This window comes from Mycena indigotica (assembly GCF_014461135.1).
Source record: "Mycena indigotica strain 171206Taipei chromosome Unknown Mind.scaff0006, whole genome shotgun sequence".
Classification (NCBI taxonomy): Eukaryota; Fungi; Basidiomycota; class Agaricomycetes; order Agaricales; family Mycenaceae; genus Mycena; species Mycena indigotica.
Genome location: NW_023503005.1, coordinates 986,935 through 1,010,027, shown reverse-complemented (window position 1 = coordinate 1,010,027; position 23,093 = coordinate 986,935). Strand labels below are relative to the sequence as shown.

The window sequence follows — 23,093 nt, the reverse complement described above, 5'->3', positions numbered from 1 at the left end:
TTTCTGATTCAGTGAATCATGATCATTCAGTGATTTTGTACTCAGTCACTGAGTTAGACAAAACTACTTGAATGTACGAGACTGGTTGCCCTTCTTCACTTCTCGATGGGCCCTAGGAGGCGCCGGGAAGTCCCCATAGAACGGCTTCCCCTCAGTCTTTTCTTTTTTGTTTTTCCTTTTCTTCTTCACTCTCGTATCCTCTTCCGTTGGTGCATCATCGAGAATATTGGGCACGCTGCCGAAATCAAAGGGTTCCACGATCTCATCGTCTTGTTTTGATGGCGGAGATTCAGCGACGGAGGGGGATTTTTTGTCTGCATCCCGGTCCTTCACCCGTTTTCGCTTCTTCACCCGCGGCTGTCCGACTACTACAATCGAATCGTCTAGGACTGGAGCGAGAGGCTTGGTGACACGTTGCGACGCAGGCAAATACGGAATTTCGACTTGCATGCCCGTCCCAGTAGTTTCCTCAAGAGCCGGCGCAACAGCAGGTTGGGGGATCTTCCAAGAATCAGTCTTAACTGGGATGGGATACTCAATTGGACTCACCGTTGGTAGGGACGGCGCGACTACCAAAGCGCTATGAATGCGGGCCACAACATCGTGGAAGCCCAGATCTGGCTGAACAGAGAATGAAGAAGACCCCACAGTCGATTTTAGGCCACACACCATTTTTTCAATATTCCTGTTACCGAAGAGCACGCTACGCGTAGCTTTGGATGTGGATTTAGATTCGCTTGATAGCACACCACCAAATAGTGTAGATCGGGGCGCAACGCTGGAGGAGGTGACAGGCATAAGACGAAATTTGACAGATAGCCGCAACGCACTTTGGGTCCACATATTCGTTGGATGGCTTTGAGACGATGTCCTCCTCAACAATCGGGACAGGTTTCTCTTCTATTGCCGGCATCGTTTCCTGAGGCCTCGTCAAATGCGAATGAACGCAAGTGCGAATGGCATCTAAGAGCTCTTTGGCCCGTTTCCTGACAGTTGGTGGTACTGAGCTGAAGGTCTTGAGTAGCGCTGTCATGTCGGAAGGCGGACTTTCCGCCAGCTGGAACAGGAAATGGTTCGGAAGGATATAACTACTGATATGAGAATGATGTTCAAGTTGCGAGGTAAACTTTTATACCGCGTGCTCTCGTCTTCTTGTCGAGCTACTGAATCCCGCCATTGATGCACACACCGATAAACTGCTCGTTGAAGTATCTCTTTGCCATTGGGCAGCTCGGCAGCGGCGAGAAGTGCTCCTTTGTTCCACTTCTTTGCGAGGCTATTCCAACCGCCTGGCCCACTGCCCCGGTCGGCATCATAAACTTCTTTCTCATAAGTTCGCAATGCCGTCTCTTGGGACCTGGCAAGAGCTTGTCGCAAAAAAGCCTGTTCGTGGGGCCATTCACCAGCTGGGACATCAGACGGAGGGCCCAGGCCACGATCCAAACAACGCGTTGCGGAGGTTGTCATAAATGTAGAGAAGAAAATGAGTGTCGGATCTTGCGTAATCCAGCATCTCTTGTGGGAGTGGTCTATCACATTTTAGTTTCAAGAATCCAATAACTGTTTATGACGCACCGCACCCGCCAATCGGCTAGTTGATAGCGTTTGTCAGGTGTAAAATCACAATACGTCTCCAATAAATTTGCCAGCCCATGACGAGGGAACTCGAGTAGCTTTGAGGCATGGTACGTGTCGAATAGATTGACGACATATAGGTTGAAGTCTTGCTGCAGCCAAATAATGTCGCTTTCTGCACCATGAAATACCTGGACTTTTATCACCCACTGGTTAAACGCAATAAAGGGACACACCTTGACAATACTCGGATCAGTGAATACTTCGTTGAGTGCCCCATCTGCTAGCTCAGCCCTCAGTTCCAACGTGTCGACGATCCAGTCCTTGCTGCGTGTGCTTATTTGCATCAGACATACTATACCCGCAAAAGAACGATAATTGTTGTGTTCCAAGTCAATTGCAACCTCTGCTGCATGGCGGAGTTCTTCTATCATGGCCTCAAGAGCCCCCGCTGTTGCTACCCATGTTGCCGTAGTTCCATCGAAGGACTGAGGAGAGATGGGCTCGGCTTTGAGGAACATCCTCAAGGGGTAGGGTATATTCATAATTTCGTAACGGTAAGGGTGTCGGCTGGCGCAATTCCTTTAACCAGAAAACTCGCTGAACGGGGAATACGCACATGATAGAATCTCCTTCCGTGTCGCTGAAAACATGCCCCAAAGGAACCTGCGCGTTGAATTTGTGCGAAAGAGCCGGATACCATGGCGAGTCGTTACTATTGTTTATCGGATGCTTGAATCGGAGCTGTGGTTTCGGTAGGTTGGCCGCATGTTGAACAGCGGAGTCCAGTGCACCCTTGCTTGGTTTAGGTTTCCGGAGGGCATCCACGTTCATGTTAATTGCGATCTGTGGAGCTTTGTTTTTCCCTTGAAACTCGTCTAAACACATATCCTGAAAGGTCAGTCAAAGTTTTTACCAATTGTAAATGCTCACTGTCCGCTCCAACAATTGGTCCATCGAGTCGACCACAAGAGAGTGGAAGTCGTCAACAACATCGTCCTGGTTTCGCAGTTTTGTCTTTCCCTTGCTACGAGAGGTAGATACCGCGGCTAATAGATTGTTTGTGAATGCAAGCACGCGGGATGAAAACGCGTCGATGTCGTCTGCAAGTTCTGCATCGATTGAACGATGGAATTTGAGGTCTAAGGGCAGCCCGGCGGCGGCGCGAGTAGCACCGAGAGCAGCGGTCTGTACTTTGGTGTTGAAGTCGGCAAAATTTGAGGATAAAAGCTTCGAGCTTTCGCCTACCATGATGGCAGGGAAATTGAGTGACCGCTTTCGGCTGATGCCACGTGACATCCAAAAAGTTAGTCTGAACCAAAATTTCTCCGATTTCGATGGCCAAGGCTACCAAAAAACCAGCACCGGTAGCTGAATCTTCGAAGGCTTCTGTGCGTCAAGAGGAAGCAGCTCAAGACTCAGTGGCTGAGGACTCCAGCTCGGATGACGGGTCTGAGGACAATGGAGGTGTCGATGAAGAGGGCATGGAGCGGTTGATGAAGGCACTCGGAGAAGACGGGCTCGATGACTTTGAGAGGATGCAGCTGCATGTTACTTTGGGCGGAGACGAAAGCGGCTCCTCAGAAGATGAAGACTTCGCTCCCAACGATGGATCTGTTTCGAACGAAGAATCGGGCTCTGAGGAGGGGGATTCAGACTTAGAAGAGGAACAAGAAAGTGGCGAACAAAGCGACCAAGAAAGTCAAGAAGATGAAGACGTTCCTTTAGATGAGGTTGAATCTATCGACGCCGACGCAGTCCCTCGACAAAAAATTGAAATTGACAACACCGCTGCGATGTCTCGCATACGCGAAACTATTCAACTGGACTCTTCTCTTCCGTGGACCGAAACCCTTGTTCTTTCCTACCCAGAAACCATCGACGTTGATGTTAACGACGACCTGAACAGGGAACTTGCGTTGTAAGATCGGGATTTCCCTCTCACTAGCCAACTATTAACATCTTTCTTAAGCTACAAGCAAGCTCTGCATAGTGCAAACGCCGCGCGCGACCTCGCGACGAAACACAACCTCCCATTCACTCGTCCGCCAGATTACTTTGCGGAGATGGTCAAGTCCGACTCTCATATGGAAAGGATACGACAACGGCTTCTTGATGAACGGGCTGGTATCAAAAAGAGTGAAGACAAGCGTCGCGAGCGAGAGGGCAAGAAATTCGGCAAACAAGTCCAAATAGAAAAGCTCAAAGAGCGAGAGAAGAGCAAGAAGGATATGGAAGAGCGTCTCAAGGGCCTCAAGCGCAGTACGTCGACTTTTCTCACCGTGTTTTACTGTTTCATTCGATTTGTAGAACGTGGGGACATGCTGGACAAACAAGATGACGATGGTTTCGACATAGCAGTTGAAGACGCGATTTCTGACCGACCATCAAAGCGGGGACGTGGAGTGGCTTCTAATGGCCGCGGGGGTTCTAAAATGAGTAGACGAGGTCGGGACCAGAAGTTTGGATTTGGCGGTGGTGGCAGACGATCCAAATCCAATACGCGTGAATCGACTGATGACTTCGGTGGAAAGCGCGGTGGAAAAGCTGGTCCTGGACGGGGTGGGGCGCGTGGAGGGGGTTCCAGACGACTTGGAAAAAGCAAGCGTATAGCTGGAAGAGGCAGAAAGTAGGAATAACATCATGATCGTTGACGCCAGTGCGCGTCGCCTTTGTATGATACCAGCACAACTTTCTTTGGAGAGGGCCAATGTCGGGGGCTTAGAAATTGTCACCGTTGCGGGTGGTGATACTATTGCTACTAACTCAATTCACACCATGCTTCGGTCCAAATCTAAGCTACTGATCATGATAAGCAAAGCATGACTTGACCTTGGTCCGACTACGAAAGGTGGGTCAAGACTTGACCAACCTCCACCTGGACGTTATTTTACGCATCTCTTGAGCAAATTGGAACTCGCTCCCTCGAAACAGCAGACTTGAACCAGCCCCATGGCCAGCTCAATGATCCAAGCCCAGTCAATCAGTTGCGTGTGCATTCAATTCGTCAGCCGTCCAGCCTAAAACTATTAATTCTTGGAAGGAATGCAGAAGAATACGCTAACTCTTGCGAGACGTTACCAACGTCGACAGGGCAGCAAAAATATTTAAATTGGTTGAAGGGCGATGTGTCAGTGTAGGGGACCGAGATCGTCTGCCCTTCGGGAATAACATAGACAAGCCAGAGTTCTTCATCCGGGAGACGGCGTTCTCGGAGTCGTTCCAAACCCGATTGATTGAGTGAATGAGTTGCCGACATTGTCATCTGGAGACCAACCAGTCGGGATGGGTTGCTTAAATGGACCATGGAATCGAATGTTGGGTTGTTGGCTTCAATTGGAATGTAGTAGCAATCGATATTGCTGGTGTGCTTAGGTGTCTCGGAAGCCACGAACGTCTGCATTGAGCGCTGTGCCATGGGCCATTCCAAGCTCTGAGGCGAGAACTTTGGTTCAAGTTCGGCTCCAGCCACCGCCATAGAAAAAAGTTTGACAACTGTGTTCGGGGAGGACGTCGCAAATAGACGATGACAAAGGGTTTCGAAACACCATGCACGTGGTACACTCAATTGACTGCTGCCGGCAAAGAGCTTGTACATCCGATGGAGATATCCGAGTTGCCGCTGTGCCAGATGCGTGTGCAAAAGACGAAGGACAGTTTTGGGTACTTGGTGTACCATGGCATCTTGTCCGCGTTCGGTTCGCATGCCGGTCTCCGAGCGATTGATAGATATTAAGCTATGAGACAATAATTTGAGGTCTGGTGTGCTCGAGGAGAAAAGAAGGTTGTCCAAGTCGTTGTCGTGAAGATTGCTGAACCCGAGGCGAATGTCTCTGATAACTTGAACCTCAGTTATCATTCCGTACTGGAGCTCGGTTAATGTGTGGATATTTGGACCTGCCAGGCCAAAGGCGGCTTCAAAGGTCATGTCGCTTTGCTGTGGAAGCTCCCGACAAAAATAATCCCGCAATCTATTCGGGTTGAGCCATAAGCATCGGGTCATCAAGACTGTTAGCTTACTCTTCTTCTGTCGGGGGGTTGATAATGAGGGTCGCCATGCTGGCATTCTTTGACCACTTCTTGTACTGATGTGGTTGTGAGGAAGTCGCCGCGATGACGAACATTAGCCCTGTTACATCAAGACCTGCTGGAATCTCCCCGATCCAGTCCATATTGATAAGAAACGCCAGGCCTTTCAGAGCCTCGCGGTAAACAAAATCCTTGATGTCGCACGTGACGCGATAGGCTCCAGACTTGGTGTGCAGAAAAAGGTGGCTTTCCCAGAAGATTACAATTGGCAGTTGCAATGCCAGGGAGATCATCAGGTATAACCATAAAAACATTGACTTTCCTGAGTAGACAGGGAATAAGCAAAGATGAACTATGAGTATAAGAGACACAGACCAATGCCTGGCATGCCAATTATAAACACGCCAGAGTGACTTTGAGTTCTGAAGCCGGTGCGCATGGTAAGAAAGTCATGAGTGCGCTTGATGTCGATGTACTTGAATAGCCTCAGATACTCCTTGAAAAATACGATATACGACGGAAGTGTATATAGCTTGGCATTTCCAGGCATTTCCCAAGTAGCTGGTGGTTCTGGCTGCCTGTCGGCGAGGCCCCAATATTTTTGATGGAGGTCATGATGATAGACAAGCTCAGTTGACAGGTTTCTGCGTGCCTTGGTCGACTGCGAGGAGCTTGAGGGGATATGAGTGCACGCTTTGTTGGTAATGAGAGATGAACATACAGCTCCGAGTCCTTGGGTAGTATCTTGACGAAGACTTTGGGTTCAGTGCGGATCATTTCCTCCAGCTCGTCAATCAACAAGTCCGCAGGGCGCGTGCCGATGAAAGATGGCCATGGTAATGATGGCATTGTCGTTGAGAACGAGAAAGGCTAGGAGAAGATGTCACAAATTGTCACGGAGGACGAGCTTTAAATTTGGCCTGCTTTGGCGAGTAAGTAAGAGGAATTGGCCTCTTAAGTGGAATTGGAGCAGCATAGGCAGCATAGTTCATGGTGGTCGATCCCAAGAGATTCTTTTTGAGTCGTAGCTGAGAAGCTCATGGTGGTTGATTGCAATGCCATGATGATTTCACCCACAACGAAACAACATCTGAAGGAGCAGTCCAGTTCCACAATGATCAGTATTATACCAAAAGATCTAAGGAGGGTATCATAAAACACATTCCAAGTACACTATGACCGCGGGAAAGCTCCAGGGATCGTCTGTCTCCGCCGCTCTGGGTGGTGAAAGTACGTGCTGTATCGCGACAGCCGCGAAGGCGATGCAGTCGGGCTGGAGCTTACAGGCGTCCCTTCTTCTCCATTCGAAGTCACGGGTGGCTGGTCAATGTCGGCCAGAGACGCTATCGAGTTTTCCAGCCCGCCCGTCTGTGTTCCGTAGTCTTCCTCATCGCTCTCGTCATGCAGCCACTCTCCGTCATCAGGTAGATTAATGACCCCACTGGCTGGGTCGAAGCTCAGTCGATGGCTCAGCGGAGCAGTCGAGGACCTCCGCGGCTCATGTTGCCACGGGTTGCTGCTGCTGGTCGATACGTTGTCGGAAGAAACACTGGGTCCATTAGAAGAGCCAGCGGGGATAAACTCCGTTTGCGTCCGCCGTCTTACTGACGGGCGCTTGCGTAATGTTAGCACAACCGCCTGGCCATTCGTGTCCTTCGACAAACGCGGCGAGGCTCGGTGCTCATTGTTTGAGAGGGTTTGTCCCTTCTTCAACGGCAGCCATGGCTGTGGGAGCACACCATTGAGTGCAGGATGGCCGTAACGGCGTTTGCCGGTACTGTAGACCGTATGATTAAGAAAGGATGTATATATTGAGTGGTTTTCTTACTTGAGAACACCTGAATACCAGTTCGCCATTGGTGGTTGTGACTGCAGGGGAGGTTAGTTGTCAGAGAGTCACGTGACTTTATCGTACATAGTCTGTTCGTTCGTCCTCCGGAGCAACATATAAAGTCTCGTCGTTTTGGGCATATCGACGACGACTTAGATTACTGCGGCGCAAAAGGTTAGTCAAGAGTGGAAAACAGACAAGTTGCAGATCTACCTTTGGGACCAGGTCACGGGATGCTCTGCCTGAAGTCTCGTTACCTCCGAAGACTCCTCCCCCCGTTCAACTTCGTGCACAGAGCTCAGGCTCACGAAATCGCTCAGTGGCTGGAGCGCGCCATAGACATACCATGACCAAACAACCGTTCCAATGAGAAGAGGAACGAGCATGAGGGTGATGACGTAGGACAGCTTTGAGCCAGCGTAAGTGTTTTGCAGAATGAAAAATCCGGTCATGAACAGCAGGAAGATTATGACGCCCCAGATTAATCGGACGAATGTGAGTGGCCATGCCTGGCCCTGCGATTCGTATGGTTTGTAGAATACTGTTCTTGGGTCAGTGGTGTTCGAGGTAGAATAAAGTAGAGGCAAACCAAAAAGCAACTTGTATTTGTATACCACGTAAGCATTGCCGAAGTAGATCGCGCCGAATATAAGAATGAGGGGTTGAGTGACGCTGTAGAGGATCGTGATGACAAACATGAGGATCGATTGAGGGTACACGATCCCATAATTGATCATTGGTGGTGCATTGAGTTCCGCAAAGTCTAGTCAATTTGTTGAGAGATAGTCTTGACCGACAGATTTGACATACCTCGAGGGGTTCTTGTTATAAACAGCTGGAAAAATCGTGGAATGGTTACACCCAAGTTGAGGAGTTGTAAGGGCATGATACCGAGAGCTAAGAAAAGTGAGGCTTCGTTCGCATGGCATATCACCACAGATACCTTGCAGGATCACATAAGACAGGAAGAAGTTCCGCGCTTTACCGGCTTGCAGAGCTTTAGCAAGCTTTTCGGGAATCTTGGCAGGGAAGTTCGCCAGCTCATACAACAGCTCGAGATAGGTCGAAGCGAGGAGGAATATGAATACGACATTGATAAGTAGGAAAAGAAAGTATCTGATCACCGTTAGGACATCAGCTTGAGGTAAAGTTTCTTACTTCTTGAGCAGAGAATACTCGACCCAACTCCTGGCACGATAACCTTGTTGATATGTCAAGGCTGGTCGATTGTTAGAATTATATTGGATTAATTGGTCTATTCACATACCCTCAAGCAAAAATGGTAGCAAGGCGTTCAAAGATATAATAGCCACTGATGGCAACGAGTTCTGCACAATGGCTCGAATCTTGTCGTTGCTGTCGATAAGACGTGCAAGCCAGGGTAGGATCTTCTGAATCTCAGTGTAACTGAGGAGACCCGCGAGTGTGGTGATGATAATTGACCAGAACAAGAACAAGAGGACAATCATCGCCAAAACGAAGACATCTCGAGTCTGAATGCTGAGTTGAGACGGAGTCATGTTACTCCACACAATATCTCGAGGTTCGGGAGCAGGATACGTCTTGCATTGTAGCGGAGTTGGTGCATGGGCGACCTGAACGGCGACTTGGGCTGATGACATCTTCTCAAAAGTGACAAACGCAACCTGGGTGGCCTTGAACTTGGACATGCGCTTCTTGCGTACTTTTTCGTCGATTTCTTTAAACCGCGCATCAAGGTACTCTAACGCATCGACCTTGGGACCAAACCAAGTAGGGCGGACGGAAGGGCGAGGGCGGTGGGGGACTACGAGACGCTGAGGCTGGCCAGCACCGAATTCAAGATCAACGAGGGGACCAACACCGCTTGTTTCAGGATCGTATTCCTCCACGGTGCTTGGATTGCCGACATAGCTTGTCCACGCTGACTCCAGCTCGAGGAGGGCACGAGTTCGCTCGTCAATAAGCTTCTTCAGCGAGCCGACCTCCCTGCAGACGGTGACACTCTCGACACTGAGATTCATGTTTTCGAAGTACTCTGCCAACGGTCGTTCGCCCATCAAATGCCGCGGAAGGTTTGTCACCATGACTGTGCGGGCTGGTATGGAATGCACCAGTTCCAGAGAGAATAGTTGCCGGGAGCGAATGAAGCGCCGGTAGTTCCTGTAGATGAAGTAGAGGGCGAGCAGTGTGAATAGATAGGTGAAGACAAGGTAGAGTGATAGGAATGCATTGGCTTCGGTGATGAGGTCGAGCCAGTCTGAACCTGGTAGGGTCCCATTGGTTGTACCATTCACGGCAGTGGCAGTAAGGCGGACAGGTCTGCTGCTGAGTAGACTAGGCCAGTCATCCTCATCCCCGGGCCAATCTTCGCCGTCTCCGAGCTCCTTGTTGTGCTGCATAGGAGTATGAGAGAAAACGTCATAGCATATAACATTATATTGCGCACCCTCCAGTTTATAGGCATGAGAATAGTCACTGCGAAGAAGGCGCAAACCGAGAAGAGCTTGAATGCCATTTTGTAGAAATTGAGCAGGACGGCGGCATCCAGCCCGACGATCTGGAGAACGGTAAACTCGGAGGTCCGTATGGTCGGTAATATCCATCCGAAGAATGCCTGGTGGGCGTGTGCTTCATGTGGGGAAAATCCTGCGGTTTGGCGTTAGGAGCGGTGAACGTTGTAGACTCATCCACAGCGCACCTTTGAGCTTTGTACGTGGGGCAAATAGAAGCGGCCAACGAGTTCGGGAGTAGGAGAAGACAAGGAATGAGAAAATGCCAATCCCGCCAGATAGGATGAGTTGAGTTGTAAACCATGGGCCCTCAAAGCGCACTGTTTGCTTTCAAATCTCCTACCACATATTATTCTAAAAGCACATACTACGCGGAGGACTTCCGGGTGGTGGACCTTCAGGAGGGTCGAAAAGCGTCATTGAAGTGGATGCTTCTCAAGAAACATATGTCACGCTCACTGGCGCCAACGCTCGCCAACGATCATAATACTATTTCTACTTTCTACCTCTTCCACCTGTATGCCTGCTTTTTCTAAGTCCTCTAACACGCCCTCCACGCGCCCCACACCGTCTATAGCCAGTCTTTTTTCCGCGCTTTCCCGCTCGATTACGCGTGTTGGCGTCTGCCATGGCCACCACCACTACACGCCCCCGCTTTGATAGTCAGTCAGAAATCGCGTACCGCAATTTCGGAAACCATTGTCGCTTTGTTTGTCTGATGGTACGAAGATTGCAACGCAAGTCTTGTCGAAAATTGAGGATGCCTCTGTCTGGGGAAGCCTTCAAGCTTCAAGTTTCAACCCTTTCATAGGCGGGGTGCCATAACCATTGCTTTCCGCTGCTGGATCCAACTCATATTCTCATCCGATCCGAAGTGCCCCGAAATCCCTCAAGTTCAACTGTATAGTCGATTCAGATGACTCAAAACCTCTAACGAGGCGACGACGCAAGCGACAAGAATACCTGGAGACAGGCCAAGCACACACGCCACAAGCTGCCTTGAAATGATGTCGTTGTTGCTTCCTCTTGCCGACATGGAAGTACCGCAAGACTTGTGCAAGAAAGATCGATATGCTCGATGACTGAGTTGTTTGCCGTCGAAAGCAAGCGGACCGGCGGCCGGTGGGACGGATCGAGAACTCGGGGTTGGAGCGACTAGTAGTACCCGACTACTAGAAACTCGTCTGGGGATGATGTCAATATATGCATCTCAGGGAAGACGATTTGGGTCCCCTGCACCAATTCGGCGTCTTATGACTATTTCTGCTGCAATTTCTCACACGAGTGAGTGCATTCTTCTGCATTCCTTCAAAAATTCACAGTCTTACATAGGCTGGACGGCCGACGACGTGAATGCGGACGCAACTTCACTTCAATGATTGTTTCATTTTTACTTTGAGTGAGTGAGTTGTACTCATGCTTATTGAGTATTAATTGTCCACCTTTCGATTGAGGAAACTGAGCAACGCCGACCAACCTTAAATTGACCGCAACAGATGCACGCGACAACTCTTTCTTCGCTGGTAACAATAACTTCGGAATCCACTCAGACCAGCCGCCGGCACTCACGGCCGCTCTACCACACTCGGCCCAACACCGACTTTCGGGAGATGATCTGAGCGTCGCAGCTTTCCGGACGCAGGGTGACCTGCATGGAGCCCACTTTCCTAGTCCCGGCCAGCTCCATGCGTCCGACAGCAAGTTCTGACTCTTGTCTTTTTCGCATATGTCTCGTTTCAAGCTTTCTACTGTCTCGCTGCCCGCTGCAGTTTGGTTCGGTCGACTTGGGATATCCGTGGTAAGTAACCGCCTCGTTCTCGACGAAGCTGCCAAATCTGGTGCTCATACTGTTCAATGTGGCATTTGGCTCTGATATATTCCAATTCCAACAAAGTATCTCAGTGAAAATTTGTACATTAACACTATCCTGAGTCTTCGCTCGAACCACCGACGTCACGCAGCTCAATAGCCACGAACTCTCTTGCTTCAGTAAGCTCCAACGGCCCGTCCCGCATCTTGGCGTATGCCTTCTGCAATGCCGCCACTATCCAATCAATCTGCTGCTTGTCGTGTTCAGGCAGGATCCTCCCGCCCGGCTGCGCGCCGTGCGGCCACGTGAGGCCCATGTTCATCGTCCACGGATAGTGTGGATGCGTGCCGGCCCAGTTCCAGTCGATAACCACCACCTTGTCATTCTTCGCAAAAAGGATGTTGGGCAGCCGGAGGTCGCCGTGGACGATGCCGAGCTGGCGCAACCGCCCGGGAAGAGCTTCAAGAGCTTTGATATGTGCTTGGGTGATGTGGTCCGCACGCTCGACATAATCCATAACGACAACAGACCAGCCAGTCTGCGACTCCTGGAGAGCATCCCCGTAGAAGACGAGGTTTGGCGCCAAATCTGCCTCTGCTGCAGCCCGATGTGCCGCTTCCCCGTAGGTAGTAGTCTCGAACAATTTCACCACAACGTGCTGGTCCTCGTGCCCTTCCCTCTGCCACACAGTGTGGAATACGCGCATGTCGGTTTCGCGGAAGAGACGAGCCGGCTGCAAAGTGCCACCTAGCATATCTCTGATTGGAAAGACAGAGGGGGCGATAGGGGGCGCTTGGATCAGCTTGCGGAAAACAGCGAGTGCTTTGACTGCCTTCCCAACACACGTCAGGATACAAGCGGTGCGAAGTACTTCAAGGTCGCTTGGGTCCGTTGACAATGTGCCGCCCACCCCATACGTGAGATGTGTCGCAGCCTGCCACGAAGCCCGCTCCTCCTCTTTCCCGTCGACGTAATACGTGTTGAGATAAGCGTGACCGATCTCGATAGTATGCGCGCGGATGGCCATGAAGAGCACCAGCACGGGCCGGGTTTCGTCCTTGATGAAGCGTTTGAGTAGGGCTGACAAACATGCTCAAGTTACCATATTGGGATCTCCAGCGATGAGATGACGAATGCGGTACAATGCCTGGATAGTTGGGTCTCCAGCCAGCTGGTTTTTGCAAACGAGGAACAGCTGGTCGTCTCCCGAGAAGCCAGTGAGACGTCGCAATGGCCCCTCGATGGCTTGTCGCAAACCCGGCTCCGCGGCGTAATCTCCGCAAAGTGCAGAGATCAACTTCCGTGCATTGTTGAGTAGTTCCCCTTTGGACAAACCACCATCTTTCTATGAGTTGCAAATAAGCATTGTAGAACACATCATCTGCGGAGAACACCTGCCTTGATCTGGGCGAGGGAGGCCTTTAGTTCCTGTTCATTGGCCGAGACACATCGGTGGAGGGCTGACCAGAGCTGGGCCAGCGGCTCGGCCTGGCAGGCCCCGTGGATCGTACGGATAGTGGGACATGCTCCTACTTCTGCAGATGGAATAACTCCGTGGAATCGAGAGTCGCTCTTCTGCATCGCTTCTTGCAAGGGCTGGCCTCCTTTTGCGAGAGTGCTGGGGGAGTCGATTTTGGGGAGTAATAGCCGCCTCTTCTTGTTGCTGACATACACAACAGGCTCGAAGAAAACACACGGCGAGCCATTCGGGTCTTCTATGGCCTCACCGAAAGTGACTTCTGTGAGGAATGCGCCGTTGTACCGCGCGCGGGCATGCCGTTTGAAAGTGGGGATGCCATCGCCAAGCGAAGCCGCAGGGGCGACATAGAGACGGCCCCGATGAATGTCGTCTGGACGAGCTGGGTAGCGAGCTGAGAGCGTTGGGAATATTTTTTGGTCTTTTGGCTGTTGATCCATTTCGAATCGCAGGCCAAAAAACTGCGTTTCATCTGGTATGAGCCAGCGGAAGCGGACAACGGGCGCCTATGGACCACGTCATTGTGGAAGCTCGCATGGGGCTGGTCAAGGTGCTCACCATGGTTTGGTCATTACCTTGCATCTCAGTGCTTAAGTCCTGAAGTTCGCCTGTCACATCACATCACATCACGGTCATCAACTCTCTGACTCGGCAAATCCCGACCTGCGAGCAACGTCTGAGGGTGCTTGCCATGGTGGCGGAGAGCGGACCTTCAGACCGAAAGATGAAGGGCGAGAGGTTCCTATGTATGTAACCCAGATCGTCATTATTCCCAAGACAGTGACCGGACCATTTTTCGATCGCTTGTGGACGGTTTTAGGTTTTATTAGTGCACGGTTGCACTACGGTTGCTCCAACTTGCCCGGCACGACATCACCACCTTCAAAATCCCTGGTCAGTCTGTATCGTTGACTAACGTCGGCTTCCGAACCTTCGACGGTCGCCAACGTGGCCAACCAACTCGCTGAACATGCACAACACGCAAGCATGGTCCCCACGAGACGTGTTCCTCCGAGAACAGGCACTTGCGCAACCTTAACAGTGACTGGGATTGATTATTAATACATTGTGGACGAGAATCGTGGACCAGGTGCCAACCAACAGTCCACAACGATCATCACGCCTCCGACGCGCAATGACATGGGTTTGGGTCTGGGTCTGGATAGAGCAGAGAGCGGCTTGGGCCAGGTTGAGAGAGTACTGCTAGTCGCAAAGCAATGTCATTTGGTGACAGGAAGTTGAGGGAGACTATCGGAGAGCTCGTCGAGCTCCGAGAAATTCATAGACGGTTGGCGTCAGTGTTTAGCGCAAGGATGCGGGGATTGGATTGGATTGGATTGATACGCGGCACGGTCCGACTGACGAACGCCGGGGAACCTATAGGTTTGTAAAATGTTAGTGGTAGCTGACTAATTGGTATGCGTGTTTGTTCCTGCTCAAAAGTAACATTTTCCAGCACGCGTCCCTCAGCTCTCACTGGCTCCTCTTTTCTCGGGCTATCGCAAAGGTTTTCACGCGCACGAACACCAATGCCGCCGTCCCGCTCGATTGGCACCTTGTTCGCAGTGACTATTACTCATGCCCATGAACTGGAGGGTGTGCGATAGAATCTTATGTGCTCTAACGCTGTCTCTGACACTTCTTTGCAGCACAACGGAGATTAGCCGGGATGGGATGAATAGTCCGGTTCATTTAGCAGCAGACTCGCAAAGCAAATAAATGTTTGGTGAGTGAACAACAACGATCTGAGAGCGCGTTAAATCATGCAGTAGATGCATCAGAGAGGGGCAAAATGTCTGACCTCAACGACCATTGCCAACTCTCGAATTGGGGGGACCTGCTGAACATTCACCTTCCACAAATCCCCGAGCGGCTCAATGCTAAAAGAGCATATTCCCCTTCTCCATTCACCGCACCTACCCCGCCTGCCCCCACCCATTTCCGACGCAATGCCCATCTTGAACCGCCGCTTGGACCGCTTCATATCCCTGAATAATCTTGGCAATTTCTCCCAGCTCATTCAAACAGAATATACCTCCCTTTTGCGAGCCCTGTCCTCGACCATGCCGGATACAAGCTATGGTGTTTACACCGCTGCTTCCAAAATCACAGACTTCATTTGCGCTCTCTGGACAGACATCCATCCCGACTTCTATTTCAACGGCTTTCATCTCCCGAGGGGGGTGCCCGGGTCGAATATGGACTTGACTCTCAAGGCCGACGATATCGCAATCAGCGGATTTTCCGCAGTGTTCCTTCCCCGCGGCGTCCTCCAGGAAGAGGTGAATGCTACGCCGGACGATGTTGCTTTGCAGGTGGACCTGCAGACACAAACTGCACTTAAGCAGGTATTTTCAGCCTCGCATCGTAACCCTTGGGTGTCTCACTTCTCCTAGCTCGGCACCAAGATGGAGTTACTGCAGCACCTTGTCTCGGAACCTGTCTGCTCACTGAAGTTCCGGGCTGACCTCGACATTCGGTTCGGTCTTCTCTTTGCCTATCCGTTCTTCTGTATCGTTGAAGACGGTAAGTCCACAGTTGAACTCAGCATACACCCCTGACTTTCACCAGCCACGGACCACGCCCTCCGATTGTCGGATGTCACCAGCTGTGCTCCACAGGATCCGCCTTCCCCGGAAAGCCCCCACTTGGCCTCTCTCGTCGCTCTTTGGTTTGCACTGTCAATTCCAGAACAAGATGTGCGTCATACAGACGGCCGCATCACTTACGGTGTTAAACTCGACTCCCGAAACACCAACACCCTCAAGCCGCCAGCTGAACCCTCAACGCCCACGACATGGAAAGTGCTCGACCGTATCGTTCGTGTTTACTATTCAGATAACGGTATATTCAACTCTTCATAGCATGTGCGGTGGACGGGGAGTTCTTCGTCCAGCCCACCCATGGCAAATATGCGTCGCATATCTCGTGAGCAGCTTCAAATGCTGTCCACAGACGATGGGGACTCAGATGGCGATGACACCGATGAGGGCGTCAATTTGGAGGAGGACGAGGAATACCACAACGACAACGACTCAGATGACTACCATGAAGAAGAAATGGACGATGTCGAGGCCCCTCCTACTAGTGAGCATTTCGACGACGGACTGTCAAATTCTAGTGGCCGTTCATCCAGAAGCCCGACCCCAGCCTCACTAGAAATCGCTGGGTATCCCGCCCAACTTACGATAACGGGAATAACCGGTAGCGATGGCGCACAGCTCTACCGTGCAGTGCTGGACATGGGCGGTCCCAACCAACGGTCAATTTTGCTGAAAGCCATCACACGAACCCGGGCGGGCGAGCTAGCTGACGAACTCGCTATATATGAACGACTCGATGCGAGAACCTCAGCAGACAAGTCCCCCAGCCTCGTTCCACCGTGCTTGGGTGCTTTCGCAGACCCGCGTTGTGCCTGGGTGGGAGCGATACTAGAACATTCGGAGAGCTGCCCGCCATTCGATGCGTTGTCCCCCACCGAGAAGTAAGTGCGAGTAATCATCACAAGATTGTTTGCTAATGTGCTCAGAAACGACGTCTATAATGCTCTGCGCCGTCTCCATAGTCTGGGTGTGCAGCGCGGTTCTTTTCACAGTGGACATGTGAGAAGGAGCGTCAACGGGGAATGGTGGATAACGAACCTGCATGGGGCGAGCTGTGAACATCAGTGTCCAGGAGAAGAGTGTGGGGAACTTGTGAAGGCACGAGAGGCGCTGGGATTGTAAAATTTCTGTGCATAATCCAGCTAAAGTTGTAGAATTCTACTTGTCCTAGCTGACCAATCACTGTTTACTTATTTCTGCAAATGAAGTACCGGCAACATATTTGCTGCCCAGTTTCCAGCATGCGTCCCTCAGCTATGAGGAGGTTCTCTACGTAGCAAAGTTTTGACGCGCACGAACACCAATGCCACCGTCATACTCGATTTCTACAAAATGGCATCCAAGCTCTTCTCGGTTCGCGCCTTCTACGCAGTGACTATCATCATGCCCATAAACTGGAGGGTGCGCGATAGAATCTTATTTGCTCTAACACTATCTCTAACACTCCTTTGCAGCATAACAAATAACTGGGAGACAACGAAGATTAGCCGGGATGACTAGCCCAGTCTATTTAGCAGCAGACTGCCACTGCCGTGAATGATACAACCAATGGGACCAGGCACTGTGGGAGGCAAGGGCTTGTGGGAGGCAAGGGATCGAAATGCATTGGCTTCGGTGATGAGGTCGAGCCAGTCTGACCCTGGTAGGTCCCATTGGTTGTATCATTCACTACTTAACCTTATCCGCCCAATCCATACCAGCCCGCAGTCATGGTGACAACCTTCCGGTCAGTTGATGGGCGAACGACCGTTGGCCGAGTACTTCGAGAACATGAATCTCAGTGTTGAGAGTGTCACCGTCTGTAGGGAGGTCGGCTCGCTGAAGAAGCTCATTGACTGTTGAAATTCCGAGGTTATCGCGGGAGCGATGGGATCAAAGTCGGCGAGAGTTTGCAATCGCAAACCGGTGAGGGTTCAATGCGTTAGGGCAAACGATGCCCAACGCTGAGAATCATTTCAGGTTATATACTACAGGCTAATTGTACTAGTATATTCTACAGTTTTCTAATGATCAGTCAGCGCACAAGTGGAAGGCTCTGGAAGATTCACGGCGAGTCACACCCGTGACCCATCAATCTTCAACATTGACGAGCGAACTTGTGCTCTCCTCGAGTTGGAAACAGTCCATGTCGACAATCCAAACAAGCAATACGATCTCGAAACGAACTTGAACGGCGATTCCGTGCCTAGAGACCATTCCTCCACGGAACCCCCACCAAGATAGGAGTCAAACATCGATGACTCGGACGCCTCTTTGAATTCTTCTCTTCCAAGACCACCAACTTGTCCGCTCTTGTTGCATTCTTTCACTCCATCACGAAGTGCTGAGATGGCTCCTTCCAGCTTTGGACCTCTCTTGCGACCAAGCTCAGAACCGCCTAGGCCAGAGTTCCGTTTCAATGTGGAGTGTCAAGGGACAAAGGGGTCGCAGAAAATTGACCTTTTGTCAATAATTAGTGTGGAAGGTAGATGCAACTTCAAGCAACCACCTCTTGACCGCTGACTTACTTTCGTACAGTTGTGCCATCCGGCTTCAGATTCCTTGATAAATTGAATGTTCCCATGCTGCAAAGTGAGGCTTCATTGCCACATATAATCACCCAGTAACCTTGTTCTTCAGAGTATTTCCAGCATCTCCCAGTTGACTTCTGGAAAAGCAGGGAGACTACTTACTTATATTGTACTGTATTGTTATTCTTCCAGCGGTCACCCGGATTTGGGACGACATCAGTATTCACATTAGGTTCAGCAATGAGGATGGTGTGTGCTTTCATCCCCATTTTTTCCTGTTTTTACTGTGAGATACAGATGCTACACATTTTTGGGATGAAGCCGTTGCCGTTGGAATACTGAGCTCATTCTGCCCATCAAAACCTATGTTTCCTTCAAGAACAAGACGGCAAAGCTCTTGCCACTCGATCATCCATTGAGCAAGCTCGTAACGCAAACTGCGACGGAGCTAGCTTTCACGCCACCCCTGAAGATTTTTGCCCCAATCACGTCCTGGAACATTGCGTCCACCACTCAGACTGCAGCGTTATCGAGAAACACCAACGCCCTTTTGCGGGATTCTCTGCCCCCTCGCTTCGTAATTTGCGATGCCTCCACTGACCCCGAATTTCCATTCGTGTTTGATGACGATAAAGATGGTGCTCGTTCCGACTCTGCGAGCACCGCCCGTGTGGGACAACAACCTCGTTGACATGCCTGACAAATGGGTAAAACAGATCATCGCCAGACGATATGCAACCCACAACCACCACGTTACACTGTCGTTTGAGCTGGTCAAGTATTACATAGCTGCAACGCAAGCAGCTGAAAGCAGAAAGAGTGCCGAGGCTGGGAGATCCTTGAAGGCTGTCGTGGCCGGTGTTAAAAGCACCATCATCCATGAAGTTGCACGTCTTTATGTCATCCGCCTGGTTTGTGTCTCCAATTTCCCCTTTTGCTTGTGTTAACATTCGTAGGGACAAGATTCCCCTCCACGTTCTGAAGTCGCAGGAGCCGCCTCTGCCCACTTCGATCAAACTGAATACGATGATCTAAACCGCGCTGGAATAATCGAGGCCGGATATCTGGCTGAAACCATCTACTTTGGGGGTCGAACACGTGTTGTTCTTGATCAAGGTGCGCTACTTCTCCTTTTTTGTGCTGCTTCCTCCAATTGAGCTTTATAGATGGCTGGCCGCACTTTGCCATTGCTTTTGTGCCCGAGCCAGATTCGCCATCACCTCCCAAAACATCCACCGAATCATCTACCACGAGCGACGAGAACGACTCAAGATCCAGAGGTGTCTTCTCAGATTTGGGGCATGCAGAAAAGCTTCAAGTTGACAACCTAGACGAAGAAGAACAACCGACGACTGATCTACCGCCCCCAATTGAACTCGATGCAAAAACTCGGGCCACATGGAGAGATGCGACAAAGGAAACTGATCCATTGACTGGCGACACTTCTTTCGCCAGCAAGCTGCCACGGGTGGTCATTTGGCCCGACGCGACTGTCGATCTGTTCTTGCAGTCCGGTCTACCCAAGACCTTACCTGACATGCCGTCGGGTCCAGTCCGCGTAGCGCTGGGACCAACTCCCAGAAGCCGAATGAGAAACAAAACCCAGAGTCCGACATCGCGACACCAAAAACCGCGCAAATCGGCTGACTTAGAACAAAATACGCCCAAAGCCCCCCCATACGTGGTCAAAGGACGCAGAGTTCCTCTACTGGTGGACCCTTCCCTTCGTAGAACCTGGCCAAGCGTCGTCGGTCGCTCAGTTAACCCTTCGACTACACCCAAGAAACAGCCTGGCTAGCAGACAACGAAAAGTATTTTTACGTTCCGGCAAGTTCGCATAGCTACAATAGCTTATATCACTTCAATATCAGTAAACGTGTACACTTTTTGTCGTCTCCCTCATACTTAGATCTTGGCTGTAGGCAACCAACCACCATGAACATAATCGCGAAAACGCTGCCTATTCACTTTGAATTCGACTCGCAATTTAAAAGCAACGTTGACAACTTCTGGTGAGTGAACAACAACGATCTGAGAGCTCGTCAAATTATGCAACAGATGTGCGTGACGCAAAGCAACTTGAAGGAGCTCCACAAAATGTCTTACCTCAACGACCATTTCCGACTCTCAAATTGGAGGGACCTGCTGAACATTCGCCTTCCACAAATCCCCGAGCGGCCCAATGTCAAAGAAGCATATTCAGCTTCTCTATTCACTGCACCTACTCCCCCTGTCCCCACCCATTTCAGACGCAATGCCCATCTTGAAGAAGACCTCTTCCGTCGCTTGGATCGCTTTATATCGATTAATAACCTTGGAGAATTCTCCGAGTTTGTTCAAACAACATACACCTTCCTTTTGCAAGACCTGCCCGGGCCCTCCACCATGCCGGACACGAGCCATGGTGTTTCCATCGCTGCTCTCGAAATCACGCGCTTCATTTGCACGCTCTGGAGAGACATCCATCCCGAGTTCTCTTTCAATGGCTTCTATTTCCCGAGGGGAGTGTCTGGGGCAAACCTAGACTTGACTTTGAAGGCCGACCATATCGCAATCAGTGGGTTTTCTGCGGTGTTCCTCCCCCCGGGCGTCCTCCAGGAAGCTGTAATAAAAGAAGTGAATGGTATGCATCAAGTGGACCCGCAGACACAAAATGCGCTTGAACAGGTATTTTGTAGTCTGCATCGTAACCCTTGGTCTCACTTCTCCCAGCTCGGCACTAAGATCGAGTTGCTGCAGCACATTGTCTCGGAACCTGTCTACCCACTGAAGTTCCGGGCTGACCTCGACATTCGGTTCGGCCTTCTCTTTGCCTATCCTTTCTTCTGCATCGTTGAAGACAGTAAGTCCACAGTTCAATGAAACGTATACCCGTGACTTTTTTTACTAGCGCATCGCGACGCCCTCGGCTACCGCGCCCTCCTACTGTCGGACGTCACCAGCTGCGCTCCATCATCTCCCCCAGAAAGACACCACTTGGCGTCCCTCATCGCGCTCTGGTTCGCGCTGTCAATTCCAGAACAGGACGTACACCATGCAGACGGCCGCATCACTCTCGGTGTTGAACTTCACCCCCGAGTTACACCCAACTTGAATCCAAGCGACCAGTCACCAGCTGAACCCAGCAACTCAACATCCGCGACACCCAACTTGAAAGTGCTGGACCGTATCGTGCGTGCTTGCTATTCAGATGAGGTATATCTAATACTACTTCATAGCACGTGCGGTGGACTGGGAGTTCTTCTCTCAGCTTACCCATAGCGGACATGCGTCTCATATCTCGTCAGCAACTTGAGATGCTGTCGACGGACTCGGATGGAAGCGACGACGATGAGGACGATGAGGAAGATTATGACGATTATAACTCGGATGACTACTCTGACGAAATGGACGATGTGGAGACTCCTCCAAGTAGTGACAATTTCGACGGGCTGTCAAATTTTAGTGGCTGCTCATCCAGAAGCCCGACCCCAGTCTCACCAGAAATCGCTGGGGATCCCGTCCAACTTACGATAACGGGAATAACCGGTAGCGATGACGCACAGCTCTACCATGCAGTGTTGGACATGGGCGGTACCAACCAACGGTCGATTTTGCTGAAGGCCATTGCACGAACACGAGCAAGTGATTTAGCTGACGAACTCGCTACATATGAACGACTCGATGCGAGAACGTCAGCAGACAAGTCCCCCAGCCTCGTTCCACAGTGCTGGGGTGCTTTCGAAGACCCGCGTTGTGCCTGGGTGGGAGCTATATTAGAGCATTCGGAGAGCTGCCCGCCATTCGATTCGTTGTCCCCCAACGAGAAGTAAGCAAGATTAATCATCACAAGATTGTTTGCTGATGTCCACAGAAACGGTGTCTATAATGCTCTGCGTCGTCTCCATAGTCTGGGTGTGCAACGCGGTTCTTTTCGCGATGAAGATGTGAGAAGGAGCCTGAGTGCCAACGGGGACTGGTGGATCACGAGCCTGCATGGGGCAAACTGTGAACATCAGTGTCCCGGGGAGGAGTGCGCGGAACTTGCAGACGCACGAAAGGCTTTGGGACTGTGAGCTTTTCGTGCAGCATTGTTATTCCGGTAAATATTGCAGAACTCCATTGTCAGCTAGCAGAATGGCACAACTCCAATTGGATTTAGTTCGCCAACATCGGAAGAAGTGCGACAGTCATATTCAAGTTTGGCGTGGGCGTTGAACGTTGAAGCTTTGAAGCGCAATGTGGACACGTCTTTCCGCCAGGGGGCGTGGATAATGTGTCGCACAAATTTGGAGAAGATTCAGCGTGTTATTTTATCTCGTCTACCAGATACTGTCCCCGCCCATTGATCAGCAACCCGCTTGGCTGCCCTTACGCACGTATACGTTTGACACGAACGGGGCCACAAAAGATAAAAACGCGCGGCAACTCGTTCAAGTTGGTCGAATCTTGATGAAGACTAGTTATAGCTTCGATGGACGAGGCATCTTGAGAGTCAAACAGAGTCTAAGGTGCTTGACAATTTCTGAAATCAGGCCCATGAACGCAAAGTTTGTGTAAACAGTAAAGCCGTATCGACCGTGTCCTGAGGGTCGGAGACTTGCTATGTTACTTCGGCATTCCACAATAGTCCACAACGCATCTTACCTTCCGTATAGCTACGGGTCCGACTCTGCAGCTGCCAATGGGTGGATGCTTTATTTGGCTTCAAGAGCGCTTTCGTCACGGTTGGCCCATAATCCGTGCTAGTATTGAATGTGAAAGGTAAGTATGTCGTTGGATCGTCT

General features: G+C 50.8%; 7 protein-coding genes across 7 annotated transcripts; 3 read left to right on the top strand and 4 right to left on the bottom strand.

Annotated features, from left to right (window-relative positions):
• Positions 1 to 63: 63 nt before the first annotated feature.
• Positions 64 to 2,826, bottom strand: MIND_00678000 (Exosome complex exonuclease RRP6; the record flags this gene model as incomplete). The annotated part of the gene is made up of 8 exons (XM_037363492.1): positions 64 to 778; positions 831 to 1,088; positions 1,136 to 1,357; positions 1,437 to 1,529; positions 1,576 to 1,766; positions 1,812 to 2,145; positions 2,195 to 2,466; positions 2,509 to 2,826. The coding sequence occupies 8 exons, from the start codon at positions 2,824 to 2,826 to the stop codon at positions 64 to 66; spliced, it is 2,403 nt and encodes an 800-aa protein (XP_037219136.1).
• Positions 2,827 to 2,912: 86 nt separating this feature from the next.
• MIND_00677900 (uncharacterized protein) lies at positions 2,913 to 4,208 on the top strand (the record flags this gene model as incomplete). The annotated part of the gene is made up of 3 exons (XM_037363491.1): positions 2,913 to 3,496; positions 3,548 to 3,837; positions 3,886 to 4,208. The coding sequence occupies 3 exons, from the start codon at positions 2,913 to 2,915 to the stop codon at positions 4,206 to 4,208; spliced, it is 1,197 nt and encodes a 398-aa protein (XP_037219135.1).
• A 374-nt stretch (positions 4,209 to 4,582) lies between these two features.
• MIND_00677800 (uncharacterized protein) lies at positions 4,583 to 6,453 on the bottom strand (the record flags this gene model as incomplete). Its single annotated transcript, XM_037363490.1, has 5 exons — positions 4,583 to 4,595; positions 4,641 to 5,546; positions 5,596 to 5,926; positions 5,980 to 6,275; positions 6,326 to 6,453. The coding sequence occupies 5 exons, from the start codon at positions 6,451 to 6,453 to the stop codon at positions 4,583 to 4,585; spliced, it is 1,674 nt and encodes a 557-aa protein (XP_037219134.1).
• Positions 6,454 to 6,777: 324 nt separating this feature from the next.
• MIND_00677700 (uncharacterized protein) lies at positions 6,778 to 10,347 on the bottom strand (the record flags this gene model as incomplete). Its single annotated transcript, XM_037363489.1, has 12 exons — positions 6,778 to 7,381; positions 7,433 to 7,473; positions 7,520 to 7,595; positions 7,649 to 7,976; positions 8,025 to 8,198; positions 8,246 to 8,332; positions 8,379 to 8,551; positions 8,594 to 8,654; positions 8,703 to 9,810; positions 9,864 to 10,063; positions 10,116 to 10,247; positions 10,296 to 10,347. The coding sequence occupies 12 exons, from the start codon at positions 10,345 to 10,347 to the stop codon at positions 6,778 to 6,780; spliced, it is 3,036 nt and encodes a 1,011-aa protein (XP_037219133.1).
• Positions 10,348 to 11,849: 1,502 nt separating this feature from the next.
• Positions 11,850 to 13,796, bottom strand: MIND_00677600 (uncharacterized protein; the record flags this gene model as incomplete). The annotated part of the gene is made up of 4 exons (XM_037363488.1): positions 11,850 to 12,794; positions 12,840 to 13,078; positions 13,132 to 13,720; positions 13,773 to 13,796. The coding sequence occupies 4 exons, from the start codon at positions 13,794 to 13,796 to the stop codon at positions 11,850 to 11,852; spliced, it is 1,797 nt and encodes a 598-aa protein (XP_037219132.1).
• A 1,295-nt stretch (positions 13,797 to 15,091) lies between these two features.
• Positions 15,092 to 16,939, top strand: MIND_00677500 (uncharacterized protein; the record flags this gene model as incomplete). The annotated part of the gene is made up of 5 exons (XM_037363487.1): positions 15,092 to 15,562; positions 15,611 to 15,740; positions 15,786 to 16,033; positions 16,079 to 16,698; positions 16,744 to 16,939. 5 exons carry the CDS (start codon positions 15,092 to 15,094, stop codon positions 16,937 to 16,939), a joined length of 1,665 nt encoding a protein of 554 aa, XP_037219131.1.
• Positions 16,940 to 20,262: 3,323 nt separating this feature from the next.
• MIND_00677400 (uncharacterized protein) lies at positions 20,263 to 22,382 on the top strand (the record flags this gene model as incomplete). The annotated part of the gene is made up of 6 exons (XM_037363486.1): positions 20,263 to 20,339; positions 20,403 to 20,994; positions 21,040 to 21,169; positions 21,218 to 21,498; positions 21,546 to 22,135; positions 22,181 to 22,382. 6 exons carry the CDS (start codon positions 20,263 to 20,265, stop codon positions 22,380 to 22,382), a joined length of 1,872 nt encoding a protein of 623 aa, XP_037219130.1.
• Between the last annotated feature and the right edge of the window lie 711 nt (positions 22,383 to 23,093).